Raw genomic sequence first — 12337 nt, forward strand, 5'->3', positions numbered from 1 at the left:
GACCTGAATAATGTATATGAAGTTCTGAGAAATACATGTTTTAGTGAGGAGCTTAAGGAAATTGGTATGAGTGGAGAAATGGTTTTGGGGAAATGAATGGAATCTTCATTCCAGAATATTGAAGGAAGTTGCCCAAGATATGGTCGATCCATTGGTAGTCATTTCTCAAAATTGTTTGGACTCTGGAATGGTTCTGACAGATTGGAGGGTAGCTAATATAACTTCACTATGGGCCAGGGTTTAGAGAACCCCAAAGTGTATCATGGAGTTCACCTGACCTACAAGTTAAAGTAGTTTTAAATAAAAACAATGTTTATTTATGAAACCAGTTCACACTTTATAAACCCACAGTGAACATCTTAACAACTATAAACACCAATAAATCCCCCAAAGAATACAGTACTCTATAAGTAACTCTTTAATCTTTCCTTGCAACATCCATAAGACAAAAATACTGTTTTACAGAAAGACATCAGATTTAACTTCTCTACAGAAACAGGTATTTTTAAATCACCAAAGGATCTGGAGACAGTCTTTAGATTGCAGAGAGGGAGACTAATACACCTTCTTGCTGTGACTGCAGCTATCGAGCTCTCAAAATGAACTGAAACACACCCTGTAGCAGACAGCCCAAAGCGAAAGTAAAAGCAGACAGACTGCACTCTGACATCACTGATAAACACCCATTTCTTAAAGGTATATCCACGACAGCTATTTTATAAACACCCATGACAGACGTAGAAAGAAAACAGGGAACCATGGACCAGTAAGCAGTTTTTAAAAATATTTTATTCAATGCTTTTTACATATATATTTTGAAAATCAGAAGAACAACGCATCAATGCAACAAACAACCACAGATCTCTTAAACCCCCCTGATACCAACACCCCACCACATCCTGCCTTCCCTATTTTATCCCCCTTACATCCCCCTCCCTCCCATTGACCCGTTGAAGAAATCAATGAATGGTTCCCACATCTGGGTGAACCCCTCTCCCAACACCCCGCAGAGCAAACTTGACCTTCTCCAAACTATCCCCACCCCACCCCAGGTTTTCCCACACTCCTAATATTGTCACCTCCGGACTTGGAACTACCCAAACACTTTGGACGTCGCTTCCGAGAACCCCTGCCAGAACCCCCTCGGACTTGGACATGCCCTGAACATGTGGATGTGATTTGCTGAGCCCCCCATGCACCGCCCGCACCTATCCCCCACCCCCAAAAAGAACCTGCTCATTTGGCCACCATCATGTGGGCCCTCTGCACCGCTGTAAACTGGATGAGGCTTAACCTCGCACACATGGAGTACGCGTTGACGCTCTGCAAGGCCTCTGCCCGCGTCCCGGCCCACACCTCCCCACCGAGCTTCTCCTCCCACTTGCGCATAATATCGTCCACTCGGGTACCCTCCCTCTCCATCAATTCCTTAAATATCTGACTCCTTCCCCTCCCCTATTTCTTTCTCCGATAACAGCCTATCCTGGAACACCAGGAGCAGCAGCCCGGGGAAGGAAGGCACATCTCTCCTCATGAAATCCTATACCTGCAGGTATCTAAAGCCATTCCCCTTTGACAACTCGTACAATTCCTCCAACTCCTCCAGCCCCACGATTTTGCCCCCGATAAACAATTTCCTGAAATACTCAATCCCCACCTGCCGCCACACCCCAAACCTCATTTCCAGCCCTTCCGGCACAAACCTATAGTTGTGGTAAATCGGCAGCCACACAGACATGCCCTCCAGCCCAAAATGTTGCCTGCACAGCCCCCACACCTTTAATACTAACACCACAATGGAATACCTAGCCGGAGAGAACGACCAACAACAGAGCCCTCAAAACACATTCCCCTGCAGAATGCTGCCTCCACCCACACCCAGACTACTACAAATTGGATGGTGTACACCTGGGCCGGACTGGAACCAATGCCCTTGGGGGTGCTTTTGCTAATGCTGTTGGGGAGGGTTTAAACTAATGTGGCAGGGGGATGGGAACCAAATGAGGAGGTTAGTGGACAGAAAGGAGGTAGTAACTAAAGCCTGTAAGGAACTAGATCATGAAGTCAGCGTGACTAAGGGGAAGAGTAGGAAGGGAGCAGATGATGAACGCAAAGGGACTGGTGGTCTGAGGTGCATTTGTTTTAATGAAAGAAGTGTAGTAGGTAAGGTAGATGAACTTAGGGCTTGGATTAGTACCTGGGAGTATGATGTTATTGCTATTACTGAGACTTGGTTGAGGGAAGGGCATGATTGGCAACTAAATACCCAGGATATCGATGTTTCAGGCGGGATAGAGGGAAGTAAAAGGGGTGGAGGAGTTGCATTACTGGTCAGAGAGGATATCATAGCTGTGCTGAAGGAGGGCATTATGGAGGACTCGAGCAGTGAGGTGATATGGGCAGAGCTCAGAAATAGGAAGGGTGCGGTAACAATGTTAGAGCTATACTACAGACCTCCCAACAGCGAGCATGAGCTAGAGGTACAAATATGTAAACAGATTATGGAAAGATGTAGGAGCACCAGGGTGGTGGTGATAGGAGATTTTAATTTTCCCAACATTGACTGGGATACACTTAGTGTCAGAGGTCTAAATGGAGCAGAGTTTGTAAGGAGCATCCAGGAGGGTTTTCTAGAGCAGTATGTAAATAGTCCAACTCGGGACGGGACCATACTGGACCTGGTGTTGGGGAATGAGCCCGGCCAGGTGGTCGAAGTTTCAGTCAGGGATTACTTTGGGAATAGTGATCACAATTCCGTAAGTTTTAGAATACTCATGGACAAAGACGAGAGTGGTCCTAAAAAAACACTAAAAAAAAGAGTGCTAAATTGGGGGAAGGCCAACTATACCATAATTCGGCAGGAGCTGGGGAATGTGGATTGGGAGCAGCTGTTTGAAGGTAAATCCACATTTGATATGTGGGAGGCTTTTAAAGAGAGGTTGATTAGAGTGCAGGACAGACATGTCCCTGAAAATGAGGGATAGAAATGGCAAGATTAGGGAAACATGGATGACAGGTGAAATTGTGAGACTAGCTAAGAGGAAAAAGGAAGCATACGTAAGGTCTAGGCGACTGAAGACAGACGAAGCTTTGGAAGAATATCGGGAATGTAGGACCAATCTGAAACGAGAAATCAAGAGGGCTCAAAGGGGTTATGAAATATCTTTAGCAAACAGGGTTAAGGAAAATCCCAAAGCCATATATAAGGAGCAAAAGGGTAACTAGAGAAAGGGTTGGCCCACTCAAGGACAAAGAAGGAAAGTTATGCATGGAGTCAGAGAAAATGGGAAGTCCAACATCAAGGATTTCGTAGCACAGCATTTGGAAAGCAGTGTATAATCAGGCGAAGTCAGCATAGATTTATGAAAGGGAAATTTTACTTGACAAATCTATGGAAATTATGTGACAATGTTAGTAATAGAGTTGACCAAGGTGAACCGGTGGATGTTGTTTATTTAGACTTTCAGAAGACTTTCGACCAGGTCTCACGTAGCAGATTAATATGTAAAGTTAAAACACATTGGGATTGCAGGTAGAACAAAGAGCAAACAAAGAAAAGTACAGCATAGGAACAGGCCCTTCGGTCCTCCATGCTGCCCTAACCTAAAACATTCTACACTTCCAAGGTCCGTATCCCTTATTCCCATCCTAATCATGTATTTGTCAAGATGCCCCTTAAACGTCACCATCGCACCTGCTTCCATCACCTCCTCCGGCAGCGAGTTCCAGGCACCCTCTACCCTCTGTGGAAAAAAAAACGTCCCTCATACATCTCCTCAAAACTTTGCCCTTCACACTTTAAACCTATGCGCCTTTGTAATTGACTCTTCCACTTGGGAAAAAGCTGCTGACTATGCACTCCGTCCGTGCCACTCATAATTTTGACGACTTCTATCAGGTTGCTCCTCAACCTCCGTGGTTCTAGTGAGAACAAACCGAGTTTACCCAACGTCTCATCACAGCTAATGCCAGACAACATCCTGGTAAACCTCTTCTGTACCCTCTCCAAAGCTTCCACATCCTTCTGGTAATGTGGCAACTAGAATTGAACACTATACTCCAAGTGTGGCCTAACTAAGGTTCTATACAGCTGCAACATAACTTGCCAATTTTTATACTCAGTGCCCCGGCCAATGAAGGAAAGCATGCCATATGCCTTCTTGACTACCTGCGTTACCACTTTCAGTGACCAGTGCATCTGTACACCCAGATCTCTCTGCCTGTCACTACCCTTGAGGGTTCTGTCATTTACTGTATATTTCCCATCTGTATTAGACCTTCCAAAATGCATTACCTCATATTTGTCCAGATTATCCTCCACCTGTGATTTCTCAGCCCAAGTCTCCAACTGACCTATATCCAGCTGTATCCTCTGAAAATCCTCATCGCTATCCGCAATTCCATCAACCTTTGCGTCGTCCACAAACTTGCTAATCAGACCAGTTACATTTTCCTCCAAATTATTTATATCTATTACAAACAGCAAAGGTCCCTGTGGAACATCACTAGCCACAGCACTCCATTCAGAAAAGCATCCTTCCAGTGCTATCATCTGTCTTCTATGACCGAGCCAGTTCTATATCCATCTTGCCAGCTCACCTCTGATCCTATGTGACTTCACCTTCTGTACCAGTCTGCCATGAGGGACCTTGTCAAAGGTTTTACTGAAGTCCATGTAGACAAAATTCACTGCCTTACCTTCATCAATCACCTTCATCACTTCCTTGAAAAAGTTGATCAAATTAGTGAGACAAAACCATGCTGCCTGTCACTAATACCTGCTTCCAAATTGAAGTAAATCCTGCCTCAAAGAATTCTCTCCAATAATTTCTCTACCACTAATGTAAGGCTTGCTGGTAATTTCCTGGATTATCCTTGCTATCCTTGTTAAACAAAGGAACAATATTAGCTATTTTCCTGTCCTCTGGGACCTCACCTCTAGCCAATGAGGATACTAAGATTTCTGTCAAGGCCCCAGCAATTTCCTCCCTTGCCTCCCTCAGTATTCTGGGGTAAATCCCATCAGGCCCTGGGAACTTATCTACTTAATGTTTTTCAAGACGCCCAACACCTTTTTGATCTCAATGTGACCCAGACTATCTACACAGTCTTCCCCACACTCATCATCCACCAAGTCCTTCTCTTTGGTGAATACTCATGCAAAGTACTCATTCAGTACCTTGCTCATTTCCTCTGGCTCCACGCATAGATTCCCTTCCCTCTCCTTGAATGGTCCAACCCTTTTCCTGGCTACCCTCTTGCTCCTTATATATGTATAAAAAGCTTTGTGATTTTCCTTAATCGTGTTTGTCTTGAGATGGATAAAAAGCTGGTTAGCAGACAGGAAGCAAAAAGTTGGAATAAATGTTTTTTTTTTCTGATTGGCAGGCAGTGGCTACTGGGGTACCGCAGTGAGTTGTGCTGGGAACCCAACTGTTCACATTATATATCATTGATTTTGATGAGGGAACTAAATGTAGTATTTCCAAATTGGTAGATAATACAAAGTTGAGTGGGAGTGTGAACTGTGAGGAGGATGCAGAGATGCTTCAGCAGTATTTGGGCAGGCTGAATGAGTGGGCATAGCAGTTGCAGTATAACATTGGTAAATGTGAGGTGATCAACTTTGGTAGCAAAAGTAAGATTATTATTTGAATGGGTGTAAATTGAGAGAGGTGGATACACAGCGAGACCCTGATGTCCTCGTGCATCAGTCGCTAAAAGTAAGGGTGCAGGTACACAGGCAGTAAAGAAGGCGAATGGTATGTTGACCTTCATAGCAATAGGGTTTGAGTACACGAATAGGGTGTTTTACAATTGCAAAGGATATTACTGAGGCAACACCTGGAGTATTGTGTCCAGTTTTGGTGTCTTTTCCTGTTCCTGCTGTGGAGGGAGTGCAGCCAAGGTTTACCAGGTTGATTCCTGGGATGGCGGGACTGTCATATGAGGAGAGACTAAGTTGTTTATGATTATATTCATTGGAGTTTAGAAGAATGGGGGGGGGGGGAATCTCATAGAAAATTATAAAATTCTAACAGTATTAGACCGAGTAGATTCCGAAAGAATGTTCCCGATGGTGGGTGAGTCCAGGACTAAGTGACATAGTTTGAGGACAAGGGCTAAACCTTTTAGGACTGAGGTGAGGAGAAATTTATTTCCCCAGAGAATGGTGAATCTCTGGAATCCACTACCGCAGAAAGTAGTTGAGGCCAAAATGTGTAATTTCAAGAAGGAATTAGATAAAACTCTTGGGGCTAAAGGGATCAAGGGATGTGGGGTAAGGTGGGATCAGGGTATTGAACTGAATGATTCGCCATGTTCACAATGAATGGCGGAGCAGGCTTATAGGACCGAAGAGCCTTCTCCTGTTTTTATTTTCTCTGTATGTCTCTAAATATATCTGATAAAGGTGCTTTAAATATGCAGGGTGTAAGACTAATTCGATAGCTCTTTCAAGAGTTTGGGGCATTCTGGGCCAAATAGCCTCCTTCTGTGCTGGAAGATTCTGTAGTTCACAGATTTTTAATTGTAGCACATTTCTTCCAAACAACGTAAATACATTTGATTTATTTTCGCCATTTTTAAAAGAAAAAATGATGGGGTAATTTATGGCATTCAAAAGGCATCTTGACAAACACATGGATAGGATGGGTATAGAGGGATATGGCACAAGGAAGTGCTGAGGGTTTTGGCAAAGATTGGTATCATGACGAGTACAGCCTTGGGGGGCCGAAGGGCCAGTTCCTGTGCTGTATTGTTCTTTGTTCTTATTTAACGTTAAGTCTCTTCAAATTCTGAGCTGGATATGATGTATTGAACCCTCACTTGTATGTCGATGCTTACAGTGTGACTAACCCCAGTTGATATTTGTAATCTGAGTGGCTTGTCGGGTCTGGGGAATGACTGAATACAAAATAAAGATAGAGGAGAACTAACAGGGGAAGGAGGAAAACAAATGATAGGCTCATTAATCAGACATGAGGTGGAAGTGAGGGCCTAAGTGGGTCGGTGCAGACTTGATGGGCCGAATAGCCTCCTTCTGCACTGAATGTTCTATACTGTGAATTTGTTTTTAAAATTGCCATGTTTTATTGTCAATGATTGTCTGTATTAATTGGCTGTCTGAGGCTATTAACAACTGGTGTCATCCATGGCTAGCGGTCTCACTTATGATTCAAAAGATTGATGTCACTGGTGGCTGGAAAATCCAGATTAATTTTCTCTCCTTAATGCACTGTCTGAGATGTGCCATCTTTTTAGTTGAACTGAGGTTGTATCTGACTTCTCAAGCCTGTATAAGTGACTTCATGGGACTATTTGAAAGTTTGGCCAAAATGTATCCCTCACCAACATCACTTTAACAGATTATCTGCTTACAAATGCTGCTGTTTGTGGGAGCTTGCTGTGCACAAATTGGCTCCACTGTTGCCTGCAATGCAGCAGTGGCTATACTTCAGTAGGCATTTCATTGGCGATGAAACACTTTTGCAATATCCTGGGGTTGTGAAAGGCGCCATGTAAAACCAAGTTCTTTTGCTAAATCATTATAAAGTTTCATTTTGTGTGATCACAGTTCATTGTTTGTTTTGTAGGGACACATCAAGGGTTATATCTCTCACCAACATCAGAAACTCGTTGTCAGTAAACAGAACCCTTTCCCACCACTCTCCTCTGTGTGTTAACCAGTCAAGATCGAAGTTCATGTATTGCTTCCCCTATGTCAATCCCAGGAAACACACACGTGGTGAAGGCTGAATGCCTCATCACCCAGGATCGTATGTTTAGCTAAGGATAATGTCACATTCCAGTGAGTATTCTTGGCATTATTTGATGTACTTCCTCTGTCATTGTCCCAGTGTAATTTTGTATTTCCTATTAAAGATGCATTGTAATGCAAGGTATATTTTGTTAACTTGAACTTGTTACATGATGTTGTAATAAATACAAACTTCTTTTTATTAAAGTGCACTGTTTATATATCTCTTTTCAGAAACCAAAGGATTCAGATTATGCTGTCACCATGTTAATTTGTATCCCATCTATTTTGAAACAAAATGGAATACACACAATACCAAAAATTAAAATTTTGCTAAATCCGCTTGCCTTCAAAAATATTCAATCACCACCCAAATTAAATCTGATACAAAATATATTATATACAAATGTTCCCACCGCTGACTTTGCCTTTTCTGAAACAAAATTAGAAAAATTCTGAAAATACTCAGTCGGTCAAGCAGTATCTGTGGAGAACCTGCACAATTTCACAGTTATATCCCGTGACAACTCCAATCTGGCTAATTGCTGTCCACAAGTCCACCCTCACTTATCAACAAAAGGGTGGAAGGTGTTGTTGATGTTGACAGTACTTGGCAAAAAGGGTTAAGGAGAATCCCAAGGCATTTTATACGTATATAAAGAGCAAGAGGGTAGCCAGCGAAAGGGTTGGCCCACTCGAGGGCAGAGGAGGAAATCTGTGTGTGGAGCCAGAGGAAATGGATGAGATACTAAATGAATACTTTGCACCAATATTCACCAAAGAGAAGGACGTTGTGGATGATGAGCCTATGAAAGAGTATGTAGATGGTCTGGGTCATGTGAGTACCAAAAAGGAGGAGGTGTTAGGTGTTTTAAAAACCATGAAGGTGGTAAGTCCCCAAGGCTTGATGGCATCTACCCCAGAATACTGAGGGTGGCAAGGGAGGAAATTGCTGGGGGCTTTGCAGAAATCTTTGTATCCTCATTGGCTGCAGCTGAGGTCCCAGTGGACTGGAGCATAGCTAATGCTGTTCCTTCCAGTGAGCACTCCCAGTGAGACACAGAAGACACATCCAGAGTGAAACACATCGAAGAGTGAGTTTGGGAGCTGGGAATTTGAAGCTAGGTGGGAATTGAATTGATATGACTGTTCCTTCTTAAATTTCAGAAATGTAATTTAATCTGGAAGTTCTGCAGTAAAGGTTAATAAAGGGCTGCCAAACAATTGTATATATACATCACATTTTTCTTGCCCGTGCTAATTTACTTTATTGTACAGAGAGGTTTAATTTGTCCTTCGTTTAACTGATCCTAAGTAGACTTCGTTGCCCTCATGATTGGTCTATAGTTCCTCCCCCTTCCCCATTGTCTCCCCCTGATTTTGCAGTCCTTTTTGGTTCCTCATCTATCTTGTATTTTTATTCTTGGCTTACTCATCGTTGCTGGCCTGGGAATGACCGACAATCTGCCCCCAAGTATCCAGGAAGCTTTCCTCCGATCCTCGGATGGCGTACTTTATCTTCTCCAGGTGGAGAAATTCCGAAAGGTCAGCGAGTCAGTCTGCAGCCGTGGGTGGTGCTGCCAATTGCCAGCCAAGCAGGATTCTCCGGCGTGCGATTAGGGAAGCGAAAGCAAGGGCAGTGGTCCCCTTCCCCATGTGTAGTTCTGGCTGCTCCGATACCCCGAAGATTGCCACTATTGGGCATGGCTTCACCCTCACCTCCACAACCTTGGACTACGCCTCGGAGAAGACTGCCCAGAGTCCAGTAAGTTTGGGGCAAGCCCAAAACATGTGGGTGTGGCCCCTCTGGCACCGCTCACATTTACTTCCAGGAAGAACCTGCTGATTCGGGTTCTGGTCAGGTGCGCTCTGTGCACCACTTTGAGCAAATTAGGCTGAGCCTTGTGCAGGAGGAGGTGGAGTTCACCCTGCTCAGTGCTTCGCTCCAGAATCCCCACGCTACCTCTGTCCCCAGTTTGTCCTCCCATTTTTTCTGGTCTCGTCCAGTGGTGTCCGGACTCTGTTAAGTAGCTGTCCGTATATTTTCCCACATAGCTGCCCCTTCTTGCTGCTTGTGTCCTATAGTAGTGTGATTTCTGGGGCCGCGGGTGATCTTAGTGTCTCTTTGCGGAAGAAGTGTTTTATTTGGAGGTGTCTCATTTCCTGTCCTTTTGCTAGTTTCCACTTCCTCGTCAGTTCGTTCAGTGTCGCAATCTGTGCCCTACGTAGAAGTCCCCGACCGTCAGTGTGCCCCCATCCCACCTCCATCCTTTGAAAGTGGTATCAAGCATGGCTGGGGGGGAATCTGTGATTGCTGCATACAGGGGCCATGGGGGACATTTTGGTTATCACGAAATGTTGTCTCAGCTAGGTCCACGTTCTCAGCATGGCCGCTACCATTGGGCCCGTGTGTATTTTGTTGAGGAAGATGGGAGTGCTGCTGTAGCCAGGGCCCGGAGGGTCGTTCCTTTACAGTATGCCTCCTCCATTTGAACCCAATCTGTGTCGGGTTCCTGTACCCATCACCTCACTCTGCTGTTGCTGCCCAGTGGTAGTATTGTAGGTTTGGTAAGGCCAAGCCACCTATGATTTTCCTTCTTTGCAATGTCTGTTTTGAATTCTCGGGTTCTTGCACCCCACACAAACGCCATGATTAGACTGTCTACGTTTCGGAAAAGGTCTTGGGAATGAAGATCGATATGGATCTAAACAGGAAGAGGAACCTTGGCAGTACGTTCACCTTGATCACCTGCACTCTTCCTGCCAGGGAGAGTGGGAGTGAGCCCCACCTTTGAAGGTCTTTCCCTGGCTGGTCATGTTCCACTTATGGACCTGTGTCCAGTCTCTGGCTATCTAGATCCCCAGGTAACGGAATCTGTTCTGGGCCGTTTTAAACGGGAACCCTTCCAGCTCTGTTCCTCCCCTGTTTGGGTTCGCTGGGAATGCCTCACTTTTGTCCAGGTTAAGTTTGTAGCCCGAGAAGGTTCCAAACTCTTTCTGTATTTGCAGTATTGCCTTCAGTCCCTCCTGTGGCTTTGAGACGTAGAGGACCAGGTCATCTGTATTGAATGAGACTCTTGTTCTCTCTGTCTGCTCTCCGGATTCCAGCTTTTCGCATCCCACAGGGCTATCGCCAGGGGTTTGATCGCTAGCGCGAACGAGAGTCGGGACAGAGGACAGCCTTGTCTTGTTCTCTCCGTAGCTGGAAGTATTCAGATCTGGTGGTGTGAGTTTGGACGCTCTTTTTGGGAGAGTTGTACAGGAGCCTCACTCAGGCTGTGAAGCCTGCTCCTAGCCCAAACCGTTCCAGTACCTCGAGGAGGTCATTCCATTCGACTCTGTTGAAAGCCTTTTCTGCATTCAGGGAGGCGATCACCTCCGGTGTTCTCTCCCCAGGGTTGGTGGGGGGGGGGGGGGGGGGGTCATTATTACGTTCAGCAGCCGCCTCATGTTCGCTGTGAGCTGCCTACCCTTGACAAAGCCCGTTTGGTCCTCTGCGACCACCTCTGGTACACAGTCTTTTGGCCAGGACCGTTGCGAGTATTTTTGCATCTACGTTCAGCAGTGAAATGAGTCTGTATGATCCACATTCCGTCAGGTCTTTACCTTTTTTGGGTATCAGTGAGATTGTGGCCTGCGCTAGTGTGGGGGGCAGGATGCCCCCTGCCAGTGAGTCCACGGACATGTCCCTTAGGTGTGGGGCCAGGGCTGGTGCGAATCTTTTGTAGAAGTCCGCCAGGAACCCGTCGGTTGGGTTACGAGGAGAGGTTGAGTAGACTGGGACTGTACTCATTGAAATTTAGAAGGATGAGGGGGGATCTTATAGAAACATATAAAATTATGAAGGGAATAGATAGGATAGATGCGGGCAGGTTGTTTCCACTGGCGGGTGAAAGCAGAACTCGGGGGCATAGCCTCAAAATAAGGGGAAGTAGATTTAGGACTGAGTTTAGGAGGAACTTCTTCAACCAGAGGGTTGTGAATCTATGGATTCCTTGCCCAGTGAAGCAGACTCCTTCATTACATGTTTTTAAGATAGAGATAGATAGTTTTTTGAGGAATAAAGGGATTAAGGGTTATGGTGTTCGGCCGGAAAGTGGAGCTGAGTCCACAAAAAATCAGCCATGATCTCATTGAATGGTGGAGCAGGCTCGAGGGGCCAGATGGCCTACTCCTGCTCCTAGTTCTTATGGGTCCCAGTGCCTTCCCCGCCTGCATGGAGCTGATGCTGTCCATGATTTCTCCCAGGTCCCCCCGTCTGTCTTCCCCCACCACTGGTAGTTCCAGTCTGTCTAGGAACTGTTTCATTCCCCCATCCCCATTGTGGGGCTTGGAGGTGTACAGTCTCCGGTAGAAGGTCTCAAATGCCCGATTGACCTCCTTTGGCTCTGTTACCAGTCTGCCTCTGCGATCCTTAACCTGCGCTATTTCTCTCGTGGCTGCCTGCTTTCTCAGCTGGTGAGCCAAAAGGCGGCCAGCCTTGTCCCCATGTTCATACAAGGTCTTCCGTGTCTGGTGGAGTTGGTGCACTGCTTTCCTGGTGGATAGCAGGCTGAAGTCAATTTGCAGCTCTTTCCT

The 12337-nt window shown here is 45.5% G+C and overlaps 1 protein-coding gene across 7 annotated transcripts in view; it reads left to right on the top strand.

The window, feature by feature from the left end:
* Positions 1-7966, top strand: part of pcid2 (PCI domain containing 2) — a 101956-nt gene extending 93990 nt beyond the window's left edge. For all 7 annotated transcript variants that reach the window (XM_038802854.1, XM_038802857.1, XM_038802853.1 and 4 more), the window contains one exon: positions 7596-7966. In XM_038802854.1, the coding sequence (XP_038658782.1) occupies positions 7596-7685 (90 nt within the window). In that variant the 3' untranslated portion in view covers positions 7686-7966. The remainder of the gene's footprint in view (positions 1-7595) is intronic.
* The last annotated feature ends 4371 nt before the right edge of the window (positions 7967-12337 follow it).

This window comes from Scyliorhinus canicula, chromosome 7 (assembly GCF_902713615.1).
Source record: "Scyliorhinus canicula chromosome 7, sScyCan1.1, whole genome shotgun sequence".
Lineage (NCBI taxonomy): Eukaryota > Metazoa > Chordata > Chondrichthyes > Carcharhiniformes > Scyliorhinidae > Scyliorhinus > Scyliorhinus canicula.